General features: G+C 32.3%; 1 protein-coding gene across 1 annotated transcript in view; it reads right to left on the minus strand.

Annotated features, from left to right (window-relative positions):
- Positions 1–1,412: 1,412 nt before the first annotated feature.
- Positions 1,413–23,395, minus strand: part of LOC136413594 (mucin-4-like) — a 47,737-nt gene continuing 25,754 nt past the window's right edge. The window contains exons 2-6 of the mRNA XM_066397252.1: positions 21,293–21,342; positions 9,842–9,900; positions 6,667–6,843; positions 6,510–6,615; positions 1,413–6,444 (exon numbers count right to left, since the gene is read on the minus strand). Coding sequence (XP_066253349.1) covers positions 2,390–6,444; positions 6,510–6,615; positions 6,667–6,843; positions 9,842–9,900; positions 21,293–21,342 — 4,447 coding nt within the window. The 3' untranslated portion in view covers positions 1,413–2,389. The remainder of the gene's footprint in view (positions 6,445–6,509; positions 6,616–6,666; positions 6,844–9,841; positions 9,901–21,292; positions 21,343–23,395) is intronic.

Raw genomic sequence — 23,395 nt, forward strand, 5'->3', positions numbered from 1 at the left:
GAAGGTTTCCAAAATTAAAAAAATATCTCCATACTGAGTAAAAATGAAAAAATATCATGTAAATAATTAATTACTTTTTTCGCTACTTTCTGAACCTTAAAAGCTCGCTGAAATATAGAACAAAACTGATTATGCGATATGAATAATAAAATGTGTGAATAAAGGACAAGATTTTTTTTTAACGTCGTTTAACTTACTTTGAGGGAGGAACGCACCTGTGACTACCAACGCAATGAGCACCACAGCTCCGATTTTTTCTCGCAAAAGAAGAAAAACATTTTTGGTAATACCCACTACAACGTACGATACTAAGTGACAATTATATGACATTCATTTTTAGTCAATTAATGTCAATTACACGGCATCAATTTTCTATCAGTAAATGTCATCAACACAACACCAACGTTCAGTCACTTAATATCAGCTACACTAATAACATACATATCTCACAACTCTTTGGATTACAAGAACATTCGATCCAACGGCTTCAAAACATTTTAAAAACTTCTAAAGCCTTTTTTTGCAAGCGTATGGTTCACTCTTCGAATCACGGTAATGATGCACAATACGAAATAATATACAGTGTGTGCAATAATAGAGTAATAAACAAACATTTAAAAGATGGTAATAATACGTCTCTTTGTTATTTCATTTTGGGGCTGTAAGACAGAGTCAAAAGCTGTCAAATTGCCTATTCGAATCAAAATTAAGTGAATTGTGAACAATTAGTCGCCTTTGTGCTTTATAAATTTGAGTGAAAACGTCTTAGGGAATATATTTTTCCTGCTCAAAAGAAAAGAACATGATTTATTTCTAAGATCGAAAAAACGAATCCTGATTCATTCCAAAATAATGCAACTTTGGATTTTTAGATAGTCCAAGGAAATTTAATTGGTCCTTGTTTTAAACATCGGACAATTGTCATTCTCAGATACTTAGTTAACCAATTCTACATGATTTTTAAAACGATAATGCAGACAAAAACTTTAACAACAGCTCCTAAATGTTCAAAAACATTATCTTACCAAATATCAACGACTGCTGGCCTCAACTAAACTTTTCTCACATGGAACAAATGTATCCACCAAATGTCAAGAACAAGAAACATAAACTTTTTAATATTATTTATTTATAACGTTTTCTGTTAGCAAACTTAGTGTAAAACTAGTGTATTGTCATACTAGTTTATTAAAAAGCTATAAACCAGAATAGGGATATATTATGTTTGCACTAGCTGTCCCAATAGAATTAGATTATTAGACAATTAGACTATTAGATTCGTTTTTTTACATTTTTGACCAAGCACAGCTACAAGCTACATTGCCATCTAAGGTGATGAAGACGAAAGAGGATCAGTCTCTATTGGATACCTCTATTTATGAGGCATTTTCGTATAAAATAAAACAAATTCATAACAATGAGATTTTTTTAATTAAATAATATATTATTCTATGAGTATTATTTATAACAATGTCAAGAGTTAAATTCAGCATTTAGGTCGGTCATAAAAATAGTATTCACTCCATTTATAATCTATTTGCAATTAATACTACGGAAGGGATGTGAGGAAAAGTTGTCTAATTGTCGACAAAGTACAGAAAGATTCAATTAAATCGACGATTTTTTGAGAGTTCACTAGTTTTGGTTAAGTATAAAAGGTTGTCGATTTAAGTGAAACTAAATGTGCATAAAAATCCCTAATCGAGCGAGACTTCTTGTAAATACGTACATGGAGTATTCGAAAATAAATCAAGATTTAATCTAAATATTTGGCTTAAATTCTTGTGATTCATCTTAAATTTGCTGTGCGAGTACGTGAGCTATCGAGAAAACCAACCAGTATTACATATACATATGTAATTTTTAACATTACAGGAGTTAACAGGAACTAAACGGATTACGTCCTGAGTAAAGTTGAAGTGGCACCAGAAATCTCCAAGCAACCAAACATTTTTAATAAAAAATTCTCCAGAAGACCTTTTTCTTTGGATTTCCGATATTTTTTGTTTTGTTCCCACCTCTATCAGCAAAGTCCTTGCAAGATAAATTTAGCGTAAAATTAATTTATTAATTTAGAAATAAAATAGTTTTAAAAAGTTCCTCCTCGGCAGGGTTTCACCCTTAATGCTTCCCAGAAGCTTAGAATAGAGGGTGTAAGTGTGAGAAGAAACCGCTACTTTTAGGCTGAAAAGGGTTAATATAGAGATATTTTTACTATCTTCAAAACACAATTATTTTTCCTCAAAAGCGTCAATATCTTCCTACTAAAGCCCTCAAATTCTTTACATTTTGAGCAACTTTCCCTAGCGGCAAACTTTATACAATAAGTAAACTAAATAAATAATAGTATAGACAATTAGACACACTCTCCAACCCACTTTCGAATTATTTACAAACATTTAGCGGGCTTAACTTTTGTACAAATCAACTTATCCTCATCAAAAAAGGTTCTCTGATCACAAACGTACTTCAAGTCCAATAGTTGATTCTTGCTATACCCTTGAGTACAGTAATGGAACAGCCTACAGTCTCTGGGATCCGCGTAAAATCTGTTCGTCTCTTTTCCGAAACAGTTAAATACGTAGTTCTTTTCCATTTTAGGGGAAAAATGGTTCTTGGAAAGTGGAGTAGTATGAAGAAGCATTTTTGCCAATTCGGATCTGGTTTTGGTAGGGGAGGCACTTTTGAGCAGAGGAGCTTCGGTGGCTCGTCTACTGACTAATTCAGTGTTGAATCTATGCTTGCCCAAGAGGTTTCTTGGATTGCTTTCAGGCCTTCGACGTGGAGGACGAGTCCTTTTTGAAGTGATCGTTGGTATGGTGGTGGTAACTGGAGATGTAGTTGTGGTTTCCAATAATACTTGGAATAAATGACTAGAATTAACTTTTTGAGGAGGACGGTTTGATGGCGATATTGAGGTGGTTTCAAAATATTTCTCGGTAGAAATTGAAGTGACCTCGGTTGAGAGAAGAAACTTGGGTTGTGGAGTGGTGGATTCAACCAAATCATTTATAACATGCGGGTTATTCAGATTTGAGTCCAAAATTGTTACAGGAAAAGAAACGGATTTTTCAATCTCTACAGTAGGTAATAATGTGGTTTCTGTATGGTCTTCCAAAGAAGTTGTAAAAGTTGATTCATTTAAGAGGGTAGTTTTGGTGCTCGGTTCAGTATTAGCTTCTGATAGTTCTGGTACTGCAAAGACATCATCGTATAACCTATAATTCTCGGCTTTAATGGAAGAAGATGAATATGTGCTGTTCAGAGTAGTTGTCTCGAATGTAGTTCCAAAGCTCAATTTATCTTCAAAATTAATCAAAGGAGTTGTAGCGGTTGTATCGTCAATAATACTCTTAGATCCTTCCAAACTATGTTGAACTTTAGAAAGCTTTTCAAGCAAACTTTCTTTATTTTCTGCTTCTTCAGCAAGCAAGGTTTTAGTGGCGAAAATTTCTGATGTAGTCTCCTCTCTGCTGGTAGTGACCGGGGTAACGAAATAGGGAATACTAGTCATATAATTTTCAGTTAGAGGCTCATAAGATACCTTTGGTAGATCAGTAATAGGAGCATAAATAGTGTCAGAATCTGCAAAGTACTTCAAGAGTTTTACTAAGTAGGAAGGATCACTTGAAGTTGAAATTGAGGGCTGTGTACTCTTCGAGAGTGTAGATTCTGTTAACTCTGAAGCTGTAGAGGGGTGTACGAAATCTTCATCATGATGATGATGATGATGATGAACAGATTCTGAAGTTCGAAAGGCAGTTGTGGACTCTAAGGTTGTAGATTGATGTTGTTCTTCTTGATCATGATGATCAATTGATTCTGGAGTTACAATTGTAGATTCAGGGGTTTCAGAGCGATGTTCTTCTGCTTGATAATGATGGTCAATAGATTCTGGAATTGTAGAAATTGTTGTAGACTCAGATTCGGTAGTTTGGTGTGATTCTTCTTGATGATGAATATATTCTGGAATTGGAGAAGCAGTTGTAGATTTCGCGTCTGTAGTATGATGTGGTTCTTCTTGATGGTGAATCAAATCTAGAACTACTGAATCAACTTTTGGATCTACATTTGCAAATTCTGTTTCAGGCAAATCATTATCATTTGAAAAAGTGCTGTTGAAAATTTCAATACCATGAATGGTCGTAGTAAAATTTAATGTTGATGGAGTTACATCATTAGTATCGATAATATATGTAGTGGATTTATCAAGAGTTTTATTTATTTCAAAATCAATATCACGTCCTGAAAAAATATCTACTGGTGGATGGTACATTTCAATTGACTTTTCAGTAGATGTAACTACTTTTGCAACCTGACTTGAAGTCTCAATAACTTCATTTGCCTCAACACCTCTAGGCGATACATCCACATCAATCCTTAACGTGGAAAGAACTTCTGTATTAAACAACTGATGATGCAATGGCACATTCTCAGTAGCACTGGATGTTGTGGAAGAAACTTCTCGAAATCTTGACCTTCCTCTTCCTCTGGTTCTTTTATTACTATCAATGACATTATTAACTTGATTGGAAGTGTAACTAGCTTCTTGATAATTATCTACATGCCTCTGTCTTCCTCTATTTCTTCGTCTGGGGTGACGTGAAGAAGAAACTTCAGTAGTTAAAGAACTTGGTTGAGGACCAATTTCTTCACGAATTTGAGAAATAATATTAATTTCCGTGTGTTTATCAGTTTCACTCGAGTTTTTCTGAGGAATTTGTAATAAATCCAGTTCAGTTGTGGTTATTGGGGGTGTAGTCAGTTGGTTTTTGATGTTAACGTATGTGTATAGCTCATAAGCGCCTATTGGAGCTTGGTTACTCGGTTTAAACCCCTTAGGACTTTCCTTTAATATAACCTTTTCGTCATCATGTTGTTTATAAACTATAGGTTCAAAGTTATCATCTACGTAATCTTCAGGATTAAACCTTTTTAGAGGAGTTCTAGCAAAATCTCCTATATCCATCTTTTCTTCAATTTTAATAGATTTCTCTACAACTTCCTCTGCATGTTTTTGTTCTTTACCTTGTACCCCTTCTGCATTTTTATCAACTGTTCCTTTTTCTTCACTCACAGCAACGTTTTCAGTTTTAGATTTATCATGAACATTTTTACTATCTTCACCAAAATCGTGCCCATTCAGGATATTAAACTTGCTATCAACCTTAAACAACCCACTATTCTTTATTCCTTCAGTTACATCTTCCTTTGAACTAGCAAAATAAACCTCACTGCTCTCTGATTTCTCCAAAGTCTCCTTTATAGGTGGAGCCAATTCATCGTTGATCTTCCTAATGAGGTCCAAAGACACTGGACTAGTAGCCGGAGGCACTGTTGCTGTAGCCTGATGACTCTGATACCAATTAAACAAAAACTTTAATACCTCAACTGCCTCTTTTTCATTCCTGATTACCTCAAAAGGGTTCAATTGCTTCTTATCATCAATACTCCTCTTTTTTCGTTTGATTTTCGGAACATCATGATAGAAGGGATCTAAACTCACATCACTGTCTTTGTATTCATCATAGCTTGTAGGGGGATTATCTAATATTTGAGCTGCTCCAATAGTACCTAGAGAGTAGTTCAGTCTCCTACCACTGGCATCACTAACACTAGCACTAGCGCTGATTATTATTCTTGGGGGAGAGGGATGGTCCTTGGTGTATCTTTTGTTTTCAATGTGATGTTGAAGACTAAAGGGGGCTGGGGAACTGAAAGTTAATGGAGGCAGAGTAGGGAGAACGGGGATGGGGATTTGCACCCTTTGAGGCGTTTTTTCAGTCCTTGGATGATGATTTGCATAATGGCGATGTGGTGATTTCAAGGAGTTTAAATAAATAGTCCGACTGGTGGTATAACTAGGACTAGCTTCCTGGTGATAATTTTGCTTTGGAGTGGTCGATCTAAAGTGATATTGGTTGGCACTAGGAGGAAAACTTTGACTGTGTCTGAAACTATTAGTCTGAATCAAAAACTGCGGTTGTCTCGAATGCTCAGTAGCTCTAAACTCTTCATCGGAAAACCCGAAACTAATGTCACTATTTTCATTGCTATCACTATCTTGTATGGCGAAAATACTTGTGGGGGTGGAAGACGCACTAATACGTGTTCTTTCAGGTTTCTGTAAGCGCACACTTTGCTGCTCATCACTATCAGTCACATCATCGAAGTTGTGATGTGATTGAAAGTGGTTTGTTCTTATATCAGGAGGAGCTCCCGCGTTTAAACTAATGTTAATCTCCTCAGGGTTGAAGCGGATGTCTGGAGTATTCACTGGAAAGTGGTGTCCAGAGATAGCACTAGTTGTAGTGGTAGTTCCCACAAGGCGAGGAGTAGTGAAGTAGTGGGATGGTTTAGCTGTCTTGGTGGTGGTGGTTGGGGCAGTGGTAGTTGATTTAGCCGCATGGGGCTGTTCAGTCTCTTGAGGAACTTCTGGGTTATCTATGGAAAATGATTTTAGGTAAATGAGTAATTAAAGTTCCAGCAGTTTACTTCCGCAATTTTACCTTCAGAATTGGGTGCTGAGTGTTGATACAGCTCCAAATTTAAGCTGTAAAATTGCTCAGATTTTGAGCAATCAACTTCGTCTATTCGTTCGCAAACTCGAGTTTCCTTGAAGAAAAAATATTTGTACGAATTCAGTTTGCTTGAATTGCATGTTACCTGGTCAAAAACGGTTCCATTTAAACACAGAAACCTAATATCCATGCTTTCATCTGCTTGTCCTTTAGTGCAAACGTGAAACATCTGGCAATTTGTTTCTATGTCGGCATAGTATCCTCCGATCACTTTTCCATGGCAGGTAAAATTGGTGTCGGGTAGATTGTCGAAGTCCAAAAACTACGAAAATTTCAATTAAAATGTGCACAATTGAGTTTCGAAATATTAATTAAGCTTCGCTGCTATTGTTCTTTCATTAATTGTCGATATTACCACTGAAATTGATATAGAAATCAAATTAAGAGGAATATTAAGAAAATCGGTTGTTGGGGTTAGTAGAGCAAAAACACGCGAACTATGCTAATACAGTGAAGAAATTATCTGGGCTGTAGTAAGGTGTTGCTTAAAAATAGTTTGGTACAAATTGAATAGTGTGGCAACTCATGGTGATAGGGAGAACATGAAGAACAACAAAACGAAAGTTGCATTTAATTCATTCTATTTAAATAAATTTTCAAAGAGGGTTGCATCTACTCTCTGCACCTTTTAATCGTTTCCGCCACTTGGTCCACTCAATGCTTCGAAAATCTGATCTCAAAGAGGGTATCGCATGTGAAAATAAAAGGGATATTTCCCTGATGGAAATGTTAAGACAAGAGAGCAGAAAATTATTATACAAGGTTAATCAGAAAGACATGAAAATGACGGACAACCGAGGGAACTATTCACCCTGAAATGTAATAGAATGTAAAAAAAATGTAATAGAAAAAATATAATAAAAATAGAAATTTGAATTTATATTATGAGTTAGCTCTTTTTTATTTTTATGTTTTGCTTTTCTCTTACATCTTAATTTCGCATTCCGGTGTGTTACACGGAAAAGTAAATTAGATTTGGAATGTAAACGTACTTGGAACGATTACACCTAAACATGACTTCCTACAATCTTATCTTTTGATTTAGTAAACAATTTAATAAGATTATTATTGATCAGTTATATCATGGCCCATTCGTTTTACCGCCCACTCCCATCAAATACCTTCAAGTCTGAATAACAATTTAATTTGAATTAATTCCATACATGCCCAGTTATAAGGTCAATTGCACATTTATTGACGATTTGATCATATGCCAGAGTTATCGGCCTTTTGACGATCATCGTCGAGAATAGAAACTGTTTTTCCTATATGAGAACTTTTCGAGAAATTTCCCAAAGTTATCATTTCATAAATCATGGAATTTGCAGTCTAAAATCAGATATTATCTCTTTCAGATTTCCTTCATGTGGAACTTCCTGGTTCCCATGCGACTCTTACGAAATGTTAACAACTCGCTAATTATTTCTTTAAGAGGGGTCCTAATATAAGCAGGAATTTTGACACTCATTGTTTCGTCTGTGGTTTTATCCGGTAAATAAGTAGAAAGAAAATTTGGCTAATAATTAATAGTGCAAGTAATGCACTGGTAACAGTTCTTTAGGTACAAATGCGTTGAAACTGTTTGTTTATATTTTATTTTCCATGACGGAAACAATGAATTTATGATTAGCGGGCGTTATCATATTTTTCAGGTCGTAGCTAACGGCAACGGGCCGTAAAGTTACAATAACGTCCGTCACTCTTGGCAACGAGATGTAAAGTAAAAATAACGACCGAACAGTATGAAATGGAGAGAGTTTTCATTTTCTGAAGGTATTAATTGATGATGAGTAAGTCTAAAAATCCTACTTTTTCCTATGGAGCGCTTTACGCATTCAGGTTAATTTATCTATAGAAATTTCTATGCCCATCTTAAATTAGGCTTGCTAAGCCCGACCCTCGTATACCTTGGTTTCCTAAGAAATAGAGTATGTAACAGGGATGTACAAAGGCGCGACTTGGCGCAACCCAATTTACTACATAATGGAAAGAAAGCTTTTTTAATGGGAGTTTCGGCATGATTTGTTTATTATTGATAACTCTGTATATTATTGGTATCATAGACAATTAATTGTCCTAAATTCAAATTTTTGGTCTCAAGCTTCCCTAATGTCCCTTATTAATGCTAATTCCCCTTCTTGTTAGAGAAGGAAACTAAGTCAAGTTGTGAAACAAAATAAAACCTTTCTCTTTTGATAGTAAAGACATTTTTCAGGTAAAATCCAGTAACACGTTATTAAAACATGGCGAAAATCAGGTCATTTAGACATTCACAATACACACTGGCATTTTGTTTAACAACTATCTACCACCTTCAGCGTACCTAATATTTAATACCCCTGTTTAATGATTATTACTGATCCTGCGACAAATAAAAGATAGAAGTACTACTGTATAGCATTTATCTTTTATCTAGCACAAGTGCATAATGATTATTAATTGTTTGTTAGTAAATGTCCAACGTTTTAAACACTATTTGCCCGTGTTGTCTCAGCAGGGACCATATAACCAGGAAACCTGCAGACAGTTACTTTGTAGTCGGTTGCATAATAATGGTTAGTGGCACTAATAAATCTTATTAAATAGATAACAAATTGAACTAAATCTAGATTGTAAACCTAAAAATAGAGTAATTTGCATACACCCAACTTGACACCTATAAGTAGAACAATATATCTATGATTCGCTTAAAAAACTGAACAAAATACTCAATTTATAACAATTTGTGAACTATAAGGAATATATATATATATATAATATATATATATTATATAATATATAATAAATAATAAGGCAAATTCATTTAATAATTTTCGGACTAGTGATGACAAACAAATTCAGAATTTTAATGCACGAAACATTGAACTCTGCCTCTGATTAGCTATTGTAAGAAGAAAGTAATATTTTAAGCAATATGTAGTGACTTGCTGAAACTGATTTTCTGAAGTTCCTGAGTAATCATATCCAAATATATTTTTTAATTTCTTACGTGAGTTTTTGGAATTTTTGAGCAACTTCGAGAAATTATAAGATGTAAATTTGTAAATTTTTCAACAACCTGAGTTCGCAGACTGAGAATTAAGAAAATATTAAACAGAAAAAGAACACTTAAGCAACAAAATGAGATCAATAACACGGAGAAACAAACAAATGTAAATGTTTCATTTTAAAATTCTTTAAGTAGCTGAGTAAAATTCTATTAAGTAATTAAATCTACATAGAATTTAAGCAATCTACTATATTTAAAGTCTTGTACTTACTCCTGCTTCAAGTGACAGCACCATAAACCCATACTGTAAGAGGAACAACCATCGTGCACCTGAAAAAAGAAAAAATATGTATAAAAAAAACATTATATTAAATATACATGTATCCTTAATCAATGAAATATTCATAAGTTTTCTTAAATTTTACACGTATTTTTAGTATTAATCCTGCAGAAACTTTAAATTTAATCCTCGTTTTCACATATTTAAAAACCTTCATATACACTGTTTATGCTAAAAAACAACTTTTCACTTAACTGAGTTTTTTTTCAACGTGGTTTTATTTACTAGAAAACTTCATGTCTAATTTGCTGCTGAAGTAAATTTTTTCCGCCTAAATGAGGAAAAGTTTTAATTAAACATTATTACATTAACAGAATTAATTAAATATAAGTTCAATATTGAACATAAAACCAAACAGTTTGCAAAGGTGCAAAAAGTGCATCAGAATTATTTAGACAAGTCATTTAACATTCATTAAAAAAAAATTAAATTTGCTATAAAAACGAATACGAAAAGAAAAACTATAGAACGTTATTTTCTTTGGTAATTAATTTTCAAGTATAAGATTTTGAATTTGCAATTTATTCTACATCAAATTTACATGCATATTTCAAAGTCTCTTCTTAAAAAATGATTCTGTAGAAATAAGGATCAACTAGATTTTCAATAGTGGCTTAAAAAAACAATGCTGGTATGGCCCTCCAGCACGTCTTCCAATATAAGGTGAAAAATATTTGCTTCTGTATCATTTGCATCACCTTGCAAGTGTTGGGAAAAAATTGTCGATGTATTTAGATTTGCCCACCTTATATTTTGAATTATGAAATATAAGGTCGGCATTGAAATATTATTGAATTCTATAACTGAGTTAAATTGCGAATATTTCCTTAATCTAACCTTTATACTCTGTATCTCTTATAGTTTCGCAAATGATGATTTGGAAGATCCCCATATACTCTGGTAAAGTAGCACCTGTATATTAAGGTACAAAAAAATATACAATAAAAAAATTATCCGGACTATCAAATTAACTCTAAAACAATATGTTATTCCGAAATGGTTACTATTTATAGCGTCCCTGACGATTGATCGTAGGTAACGTTTAACGAGGAAATGTCATGTATACTGCAGTAATCTTACATGGGTTGGGCGGTATATTAATCCTTGATTTTTATGGTAAAGTCATATGGGCGTTCCGCAAATCACTTAAATTCATCTTCACCTCCTGCTTTTATCCAGGTGTCTTTTACATGAATCACAGAAATTTCCTTTTTCATCAAAAGCAATGCGCAGTATAAGTGAAAATTGCAACACCTGCTGCAAATATGGAACGGAAATCTGCTGTTTAGTAAATCGGGTTTTATCTGATAATGCCACATAATATTTTATCTTATTAATGGTAATTCTAGTGATTGTCGGCAATATAGTATAAATTGAACAATGTAATTTTAAATCATTATTACTATAATGATAGGTGGGATATTGAAATTGCCACTGCTGGTGTTTTTAGTGTTACCTGTAGAACCATCAGATACATAAACAAAAATGAAGAAATCACGAAAATAATATGTTCACTGATCAGTATAGCAAAAAGTACTGACGATGTGATAATGATAATTAATAAATTGACGAGTCGTAACACGACTCACTAGTATTCCTCCCTTTACCTACTGTTGATCTCTCTGTGATACCAACACAGTTAACACGAATATCAACTTGATTTAAAATACGATAGCAATCTGATTCAAAAGCTACACACATTTATTTCATACCAACATCGTATTAAGTTCCATTTTACACGGTATTTATCGCCAACCATGACGCACCATAGTGCTCTCTAAGCTGAAGAGCGTGTCGAAAGAGATTGATTATGTTCGTGTTTAAGTTCCAACGGTGAAGGTTAAACTGCAATCACTCTAATTCGATTCTATAAAACCCAAATTTGTTATACTATGCAAAATATTCTAATTCCTTTATTCACATTGCTAGTTTCCTGACATTTTCGCAATTGTGGTGTACAATAATGGTTAAAAGAATGAGAACTAAAATGGACATTTACGTCGCAGTTAATCTGATCGAATAATTTCCACATGAGTGGTTCCAATGTTAACCTAATTAACCACCAAATTATCTAATAATTAATAATTAACGTCTTAGGTGTATTAATTGATATTCAAAATAATTATTGTAGATTAAAATCGTAAAGTCATCTATAATAATTACTAAATAAGACAATAATTTATTTTTTCTGCTCTTAGCTTTAAAATATATGATTATTGGGTATTGGAATGGCTGTAAAATAGATTTTCTCGCCGTTTTATGTAAAACGGTTAAATAGCGAATTAATAATGATACATATATACAAGGTGTTATTTAAGGATGTGGCCAACGTTCAAAGAGTGATTCTTTCAGTGGTTCTAAAAGAAAAAGGTTATATAAATATACGTAGGTTCGGTAATGCTACGTTTTCAAAATACAGGGTATCAAACTTTTTTTTAAATCATTTTTTTATAAAAATTTTAATAACCCTTTAGCCGATTTTAATGAAATTTGGCATTTGTTTATTGTTAAATATTTTTTCATTAAAAAAAATTGCCTGCCATTAGTTTAAATGTAGTTTTAATAAAATGTTTTCCTTGTTTGATTTTTCTTATTTTTAAATTTCTGGCGTTATCCTTATGCATGTCATTAACAAAAGAAGACAAACAATTTCTGAGTTAAAAGATCCATTTGTATTACATTAAAAACTGTTTCAACAAGTTTTAATATCTTCTTGTTATTTAGGAGTTTTTTTTTAAATAACGATAAACGATTTAATAAAAAAGTTTTATATCCTGTATCTTGAAAACGAAGCATTACCGGATCTATGTTTATATAAACTTTTCGCCTTAGAATCACTCCCTTGAAGTTTGGCCACGTACTTAAATATACCCAGTATATGTATCATCATTTACCTAGCAACGTAATTCGCTATTATCTTCATGGTTGTTTTATTTATCATTTCCACGGAAATGATTACCAAAATGTCGCTATGATTGATGCTATGACTCAAGTCGCGTTATTTTTTACTATTTCGGATTGAATTTATGAGGAATTTAGGTAAAGTTTATTGCAATTTTATAAAATTTAGTAGAGGAAAAAACCGTATATACATCGCGATTGTGAAATGTGTATGACCCTAATGTCGTAGAGCGCTTCAGGATTTAAACTTGGTATTCGGCTCAGAATAATATATTTCACAATCTTGGTGTATAATACACTATTATTTCTTAACTTCTGATTTTGACTATTATGCATTTGTCCATAAAATTGATCGAATTCTTGTAAATATACATATAGAAAGAATTTCTTAAAATCACATACATATACGTATTTCTACATAAAATCCTTGCTATAACAACCAACTTGACATTAAAAACCCGAGTTTTAATTAAAACATATTTAATTGCATTTATTATTCATACACGCACTTGACACATCTTTAAGACAAAGACAGTGTCAGGAAGGACATCCCTCGATCTTTAGATAAGGCTAAAAATCCTATAATTAAGTGTATTAACACAATTATTTTTAATAAGTTATATGGGGTTTGAGGTAAAGTACATGTGTGACTAATTTGACTTTGGTAATATTAACTGCTGGGGAAGGTCATGCAAAGGAAGGAAAATGCGATTGTAATCATGATAGTTTTTATTCTTGGTCTAGTCGGAGTAAAGAGTAATCGGATACGAACGTTTGCCGAGTTTGCAAATTTCGGTTCAGGATGTTGAAAAAAAAGTTAACACGTAAACATACTTTTCAAGTAGGTTTTAACACTGTAAATTTCTCGGAATCAGAAAACTCCGATCGTTTTCGGCCTTTGCAAAAAAATATCACGTAATCATCTCTTAATCAATGTTGATATTAGCGAGTTGATACTGGTATTCAAAATGGCGACAAAAGACGCTTTCTTGAAATAATAAAATGGCGCTATGTTTTTGACTGCTCATGTTTATATTAAAATAAAGAAAATTGTGTGCAATTAACTCTCAGTTTACAAGATAGAAAGGTTACTTAAACACCTCTATGATTAAAAAATCCTGTTATATTGTATGTTAATAAAAACATAAGCAATGAAACATTTGGCGTCATCTTGGCATTTTCAAAAAACGTCTTCGGCGGACATTTTGAACCCAAATAATCACCCATGATACATCATTGATCATAGTACCCATTGGATTATGAAAAATTAAAGCTTTCATTTCAATTTCGCGCACTTTGGGGAAAGCTTTTTAGAGAATGATAATGAATTTTATTATACTATATTATAATACTATATTATTTTATTATTTATTTTTGTTATTTCCTATTTTTCCTGCGTTGTTCCAGCGTTCTAACATACAAACAACTGCCATTTAATTCTTTTTTTGGATTAAAAATTTTTTAAAAAACAATAAAAACTGCACAGTTATTGTCGCACAGATTATTAAAAAGCAACCAAATTAATTCAATATACATTCAACAAGCGTTAAAAATTACCTCTTCTGACAAGAAATATTATTCAACATAGGAAAACAAAGCATAACAGTTATTATTACCAAGTAAATGATTAAGCACTTATCAATCACGACGATTCTCAATTTCCAATTCGTGCGTAAAATTTTTAAAATATTTAGCAAACATTAATAAGGAGCGGATCTTAATAATAATCGACTGCGTTAGGTTATTACATAAATGTTCGTGAGTTACAGCAAACATGTACACAGAATCATCCTACTTTTTCAAAATTGAGTGTTATGTAAATCTTTTATACGATACATTCTTTGATGAATTTATGACACATCAATCAATAACAATCTGATGGTTCTAAGTTGCCTGAAATTCTCTAGTTCACAGTTCAATCGGTTAAGGAAAGCAATTCATTACACCTTCCCATTTATCTAGCAACTCAGTGATCTGTAACCGATCTGCACAACGCCTAAAGCTGACATAATCCCAATTAGAAACATGGCCAAACTATGCATTATTCACTGATTTATGGCAAGATGATTTAAAGCTCTAAACTGCAATTCAATGTAAGTTCAAAGACGGTATTTAAATGTCAGAACCTGGTGGAATAGTCCAAACTGTGTAATGATATATCGCAATCGTGTTCCTCATCCATTGGTATTTGAAGATTATTTTGCCGGGGGAATTTTTTTTTAGGTGTGATGGCTTTTTTAGGAATATGAAACACTTCTAACAGGAGAAAGGATTCAATAACTTGTTTAAAAATGAGCTTAAAGGAATTCTTTCCGGTTTCGGACGCGGAAGGTAAAAGTCATTGGTATGCTTGAATGCGGTAGTTCACATAACACGTTAATAAAAATTCCATTTTACTGCTGCCATTGATATTACCATATGACGCAAATGCTCTAAATATCGGCAAGCAATTTTGTTATTTAACGAAATTTTTTTGGTAATGTGTAGGAATGCATATAAGAACCATAGCAATAGCATCAACTTAAGAAGTTTAACGTAAGTATGAAATACTTTATTTGACTTGAAGAGGGAATTACTTGAAAATGCATGCTTGGCTTGGCTTGAATTTTCTAAAACAATGCTTGACCTGGCTTGATTGAGATTTGAGATGTTTTATATCGTACCTCCTAATAATCCTCATACTTTTTTTTTTAATTATGACGAATGAATTCTCCCACTGCAATATTTATAAGTACACTGTCTGATCGAGTAATCGAATTGATTAATGTAACTCAACGAATTTGGATCTATACTAAATAGGAGCTTTTGATATTGGTCCGACTTACTTATCACGCTCATGAGAAAAGCAAAAACAATCCTATAGCGTATAAAATTTATTCTAATTTTGAAGGTGTATTGGAAGAGTGCACCATCGTTTTGAGAGAAATTGAAAGAAAGTCGTAAAATACCTTCTTTTAACACTATTTTAAACATTTTTCACATCTCTGAAAAAAAGGCAAATCACTGAGTTTTAGAAAATTTGGAAACTAAATAATTTGCAACAAGAATGAAGATTTAAAAGCAGACTTTGGAGGTTAGGCGCAGTTCTGTGAGGTGAAGAAGCGAAAATAAAAGAGCAAAAATCGACTTTTTTTTCATTCTTAGTAGCTCTGGGGAATGAGATAAAACAGTGAGTATCACTAAATCTCAAATCTTATAAATTCACATCAGAACTGAAGGTTTAAAAATGGATTTGGAGAATGTATATGGTCTATGTGGAGATGGAAAAAAGTTTAACAGATAAATTTAAATGGTTTCAGTTTAGAGTCCCCTCCTACACCCTGTTCAAAGAAGTTCTTTGCGAGTTTACGCATTATCTAATATAAATTTTTGGAACTCAGCAATAAAGACCTTTCTTAGAACCCTGAGTTTCAGTATATAAACATGATCTTCTTTTATATTATGAAAATATTTTAGGGAATGCAGATTCTCTGTGCTTTTTTAGTTTTGGACGGATGAGATCGAAAATATTGGGGACTCAGGATGATATCTAAGAAGGAGGAGGATATCCAACCAGCTATTAGTTTGTTGACTCGGTTTTATATAATTAGAGCTGATTAAAAATCAGTGCTCAATTTTACATCTCTATAGGACGAATCATCAGTTTACATACGTAAGAGCAATATTGTCCTCTCAATAAAAAAAGCATAAACCAAAGACCCCAAGTAGATAATTTAAATCCAAAAAAATCCTTTACAAACCCGCCTAAACAATCAGTATAGTACGCACCATTAACCGTGATTTCTTTCAACAATCAATTCATTAATTTAAGCAAAGACAACTGCACATTATCCATTACATAATAAGTGGTGCGAGAGCCGTTTCAAAAATGTTATGCAACCGAATTGCACTTAAAAACTGCCGGCTGGATTTATAAATAAAATTCGATTGTAAATAGCAAATCGCACCACTTTCGACTTCTTGTATATCTGCGATCAGATGATGGTTAACTGGGTCTTAGGAAAAGGATTTCGGGGATTAAAAATGTATTCGGAATCCCAGTTGCGTAAAAGCTCGTGTCCAGGAAGCTCCAAGCTGCGTGATTTTGCCATGTTTAAAATGGAGATAAGTTAATGGGCTTGTTTAAGTTATAAATAGATGCTAAAACCACGTTAATGTGCGGGGAAAGTGGAATAATATATCTTAATCTGTCTCTTAAAGCTAAAAGTGCCATAACAGCGTGAGGTACAGTTAAAAAAATAAATCTTATGAAATCAGGGAACCACAGTTTCATTTTTCATGAAAGGATATAAAAACATTGTCACTACCGAGATATCATCAGAAACATTTCGTACTAAATATTTATCAAAACTTTAAACTTATCGATCTCTTGTTTTAAGTTCGATAAGGAATGTTCATGGGAATACTCATGTCACTTGCTGGCCGAATTCTCCGCGAAGTAATGTCTTGGTGTACTCGAAGATGAGGAAAAGAAATCCTCATGTCATCTATTGGGAGTCCGTGAGAGGTAGAAAGTTTTCGAAAACAGGGTGCTTTACTGAGAAAAATATGAAGAAAATAAACTGGGAGAAAATTTTGGAAAATAAAGGTGCCCAGTTGAGTGGAAATGAAAACTATCATAAAACTTGATTATGCTAGTAACAATTATTACATTTTTCTCCTTGAAACTGAAATCCATGTAATAATTTTTCTGAAATGCCAAACCAACCGGTGAAGTCACTAGCAATATGCACACTCTGCTATTAAATAATTATGTTGCATAACTTGTCCTTTATTGACGACTTGATAAGTCCATCTTCAGGTTACGGTAATTATTTCGAAAATCTGCATGTAATTTAGGATTACAAGTACACAGAAATGCGTGAAAGTCTAACATGATACTATATTATGTCCTTCGTCCTTTCATGTAAGTAAATTCCTTCTATGGTTTCTAATGGTGCATAAAATCACCAATATTGCGATTATTGATTTCAGAAGCTGTTTTGAGGTTTTCTCTTGAACTTTTCGTGTCATTGTCAGCAATTCCCCATTCATTAAAAAAACCATAACATTTTTCTTCTGGTAACAAAATAACGATTTCCTAATAAGTAATTCTAGCTTGTATGGGCAGTTTCAATAGAATTACAGCCTGCAAATTGAATTATAACAACGTCAACTAATAATTTGACGGAAATAAGCATGCATTATAGTTAGCACATTGAATTTGCTTAGTATAATAGCGATTGTAAATTATCAATAAGGCCAATAGACCAGCATTTTTTTACATTGAAACAAATTATAGTCTCATTGTTGTCGAGAGGTGCTTTATTCTATATTGCTTTTGTTTAAAATGGCTTATCGGAAATAATAATACGACATTAGTTTCTAATCACATTCTTTGACTACTTTCAAATTGTCGATGGTATTAACGCAACAATGCATATGATTAGACCACACATAGATTCAGACCGTCGGGGAACTATAGGGAAGATTACAACTCACGTAAGATACGTCAACCATCAGTATGTATTATTGAATTATAGTTAACGTCAAACTAAGTCTCGTACATCATCTATGACGAAATAACATGGCCACATTGGTTGTTATCTCAAAAGAAATATACATTGCTGGAAAAAAAATCCGGGCAAGCTTATAACAACAGTTTTAGAAAACAATAATATAAAACATTTTTTGTTTTTTAACATAATCATATTAGAGAAAGTTTAAGAAAAATAAAATACATGCAAAACAAAAAAGAAATCATCTTAATTAAAAATTAACAAAAGAAACCAAATAATAATAAGCTTGTCCGGATTTTTTGTCCAGCAGTGTATATAGAACTTATTTAGTTATCATTATCATACGAAAGCAAAACGTATTAATTATTAAAAATATAATAAAATATGGTCAGAAATTTGAATGTGACATCATTTAGCTAAAATTCGATAATTCCAATGAGATATAGATGTGATCACTGGAAACATTTTAAACAGACAGGGTTGCCGTTAATCGCAAACCCATATTTGTTTATGTGTTGATTATTTTGTAAGGTTATCTTATAATATCGGTGATTGTGTTGAATTTTGCTCTTATATTTTCCTTTCTTTAGAAGCGTTTGTGTTGTAAATTGTTTATAAAAATTATTTAAATTTATAAAATTAATTTTATATAAAATTCGATAAGCCATACCGAGGAAGAAATCATTAGATGGTATGAGAGAGACGAATATTTGATAAAGACGAAATTCATCCTATAATCATTAACTTTAGTGATGACTAAATAATATTTGATTCGTATCAACTTTAGACGATATGTGTGCAATAAAAATATAAGTATTATTATTAGAGAGATAGAGTTTTATTTACTTACACAATAATAAAATTCTATAATTAAAAACATTTTTTTAATAAATCTTACAATTGACTGTCCTGAAACAAATTATGTGCACCGCCTCAAAGATTTGTTCGGAAGTCTGGCAACAGTGTAGGGCAGCACGACATAGAACTTTGATGACGTGCGAGACTTAGTTTGGCGTTTAGTATAGATCAGTATTGGATAGAGATAATCTGGATTAGTATTATTAGAAGTGGTGATATCTTCCAGACTCCTGGTGTTCTACTTCCTCTGGATCAGCGGTGGTAAACATATGATAACATTGCAGGTAACTTTTCGACGAAAAGTTCATATGCCTAAACTAGATTGGCAATTGCTACATTACAGAGAAAAGTACCTAAGTTTCAGATTTCTGCACGGTCATTCGGCTTTTTAAATGTTAAATTGGCATTCTGTACCACGATATATACATACTGTACATATTATGGATAATTGCCGTTGGTTGCCTTTTACCATTCTCCTACTCCATTCCCCTATTCTTTAAATCACCCCAGGAATTCTCGGCTAATTAAAGTGTTTTAAACTAAGTGCCCATTATGGGAATGACAAATTCAATTAAAAAGCAATCACGGATTTACTTTATCGCACCACATACGGCTAATCAATATTTGGTTCTGCAAAATATGTAAGTAGCCACAAATCGCCTCTCACCGCTCGAGGTTGCTGAGAAAATTACAGGTTATTTTGACCTATTACTAATCCTACAATAGGTTTCTTGATGATTTATTGTACAGTTTAGTGTAACTCCCCAGGATTAGTTCCCTGAGGATGCTTCCAAATTAGTTCTCGTCTAGCGTAATTAAAGGTAGATTTAGAATGAAGAAAGGTGTATTATGTATATAAATTTATATATTTAACTCTGTCCCAGATGAAGGGGAACAGCTAAAAGCTTACCTAATTTTGGGTAGCTATAACTCCCACATTTACTGTCGATTTTAGATTTTCATCCCACGACAGAAAACATCGTTGGTCTATACGTCCTTGGGGTTGTTTTTTTTTTTTAATTCATTCTTGTCGTACAGATAAATTACTTTTTGCACCCCACTCAGGTTAATCATTCCTACCAATTTTTTCCATTAAATATTTTTATTATCAAAAAAGCCTCAAAAGCATTCCGAAGTATTTGCTCAACAATTGACCCAATATTAAAAAAAACTCTTTGATGACTGTAAATTTACAATTTGTAAAATGAAAAGGAACTGTAAAAAACCACCCGACACATATAACAAGAATGGCGTTTTCCATTGTTGGCTCCATATCCATCATCGGCTAAGAAGTACCAAAGTTATAGCTATCCAGAGATGGGAATTTTTTGAATTCATCTGACACTTAGTTTACTTGAATTTATGAAATCAGCCTTGATAGACCTTCAATATTTTGCAATAAAGTACTTAAGCCTAGTCGGTCATGACCTTTTACTAACTATCACTTACATAAGAATTGTGTACATTGATCCCGGTATATGAAACACTAATTATTATTGCATGAAGATGGTGTAAACAAAGTAACATTTCTAAAGAAAGTCGATTTTTCAATTACAAAATGTAACCAAACGATATCCTGCTATATACCATCCTTCTTGCACTTAAAAAGAGGAATCGAAATTGTGTCAAAAAAATGGTTGGTATTTATTTATTCACTTTCAAAGATTCAAATTTCTCAAAAAATGGTGGATAATTAATAATCAAATCTTAAGTTTTATTGCCAGAAAATCTGAAATTTTTCGAAGAAAAACCATTGAAGTTCTAAGATTCAAAATCTAATACTAATTCATAATGAATTATTATATCAAAGCAAAAATTCACTATGTATTTTTGATTACCAAAAATAATTATTATTGAAGTCGATTGTGTATATAGACATGTATTTGATCTAATTTATTCATAACATATGGCGCCTTTCATTAAAAAGTAGTTTAATGTTAACAATGTCGCAATCTTATAAATAACATAATCGTAAAGCATGACATAAATCGAGTATGAAAGTTAAGTAGGTAACAGGAGTGTTAAGATTCACAAATTGTAACAATTATTTACGATAAAAAATTGTATATGAACCAGTTTGTTATGAAAAAAATCATTAAAACCTTAAATTACAGTTGTTACTTACCATCTAAAAAAAATCTTTTCATTCTGGTGTGGTTGGGCATTACTAAGAATCTGGAAAAAAAACACAATTCTCATATTTAAGTTATATAAAACATTTCATTAAAGAAGCTAGAAAACACTGGTAATGTAGCACTTTGCATATTTTAATTACCCATGCCTAATAAAAATTAAGTATTACTCAACCCTTTTTGAAACCACAATAATTAGTTAATTAATTTTTTCCAATTACTGAGGAATAATAATTATTACAGCTACCGTAAATCTGCAACTGATTTGTTACAGCTTTGTGCTTGTATATATTCTCTTTGCTTATTGAAGCGTACTCAAATTAGTTATAGACTTGGGGCATATTTGCAGGTGTTTCCTTTAATTATTATAAATCGTTAGAAACATCAAACTGCTGGTATGTTAAAAATTCTGTGTATATCGTTGCTTATCCCCGACTTAACAACGCCTAGAGGCCTTCATAGGAGAAAAATAACAAAAACATGCTAGGGCAAGATTAGAAGTTAAACCGCTTTTAGTGCCTTCAGTAATAATTGATATTCATGTTTTCCTAGTTCATTGTTTTTTTTCTAAACTTGATTTTCTAATTCTTATTGTTGTTTTATTTATTAATTTTCAAAGTGGTCTAGCAAAAAACAAAAAGATTTAAAACTGTATATGCGTATTTATAGATATCCCCTCGTAGCTACTCGTTATATCATGTTGTCAAAGAAACATAAGCAGTAGCGTTCTCATCGTACACTGGAAGAAAATATTTATTTCAATACATCCTCCAGGGTGTTTATTTGAATAATTGCAAGAATATAAATGAAAATTATCATTTTTCATAATACGTGTTAAAGTGTAATTGATGATAAAATTAGATTCACAAGGTAATCAAAGAAATTCTTTATGCTTTAAACTCGATTTCCATAACCCCAGTTTTTAGAGTTTTGTACCACTGTATTGTCCAAAACATTCATAATAAAACCTCAGTTTTGGAAAAATAACTGCATGTGAATAAAAATTATAAATATGTATACATAATAATGAAAAATGGGTGTGTGTGAATAAAAAGTTAAATTCTATTAAATGTCTCTTTGCGGTCCTGTTAAATGTTACGGGATGATGAAAATTCTTCTAAAATCAAGAAATTTTAAGGAATTATATACAGAGTATTCCCGAAAATATGGGCATGCTTTCGAATACATATACAGGGTGTGAAAATAACATGACAAGTTCCTATACAAAAAAATTTTTACAGACCTTCCCTACCCATATATGGGTTAGGGAGGAACTGTTGTAAAGAATTATGTTTCATTGCGATCAAATAAGAAACAGTGCTGGGATTTTGTGGCGGATACAACAATCCTCAACTCATCGTGCACGAGATATATCATATTACAAAGAGCCTATGTTGAACCCGCTTCTGAAATTTTTAATTAAACAGTTAAATTATCAATTCTTCATTTCGATTTCGAAAAAGTTTAATTTAATTAAAAATTCATTTAAGTAATAGGCGTTTTCTAGAAAACGGTTCATTTTATCAATGTCAAATAAGAGTACCTTTTTTTTAGTTTAATCTTTAAGATATCCAAAAATATTTTTCTTGTGTCTTTATCATACAGGCTGTTAAAAATATAAGTATTAATGTGTACAAGCTGGTTTGTTTCTGGCGAATTCAAACAGCAAAATGAGTTTCAAAGACACTATTTTAAGGGGCTTCAACTAATATCTATCATATTAAAAAATTATCAAATTATACCAAGTATTTTAAAAATTATTTAATAAAAACCGATTTATATCCTATATTTTGGTAGGGAAGGTCTGTAGAAACATTTTTTATAGAATCTTGTCATGTTATTTTCACACCCTGTACATGTATCCGACAGCATGCCCACATTTTCTAGGACACTCTGTATGGCCACAACAATCTTTTAAATAACGAAAAACAATCTAATTATGTAGAAATAAAACCAGAATTCCACTTCATGTGTGTAATATAGCCATCCATTGAACTTGACCTGCTACGCAACAATCAATCAAAACCATTTGAAAAATTAGCAGCAAACAATTTAAAGTATTTAAGATTTCAACACATTATTGTTGAAGGAGTAAA

The sequence above is a fragment of the Euwallacea similis genome, chromosome 14 (assembly GCF_039881205.1).
Source record: "Euwallacea similis isolate ESF13 chromosome 14, ESF131.1, whole genome shotgun sequence".
Taxonomy (NCBI): Eukaryota; Metazoa; Arthropoda; class Insecta; order Coleoptera; family Curculionidae; genus Euwallacea; species Euwallacea similis.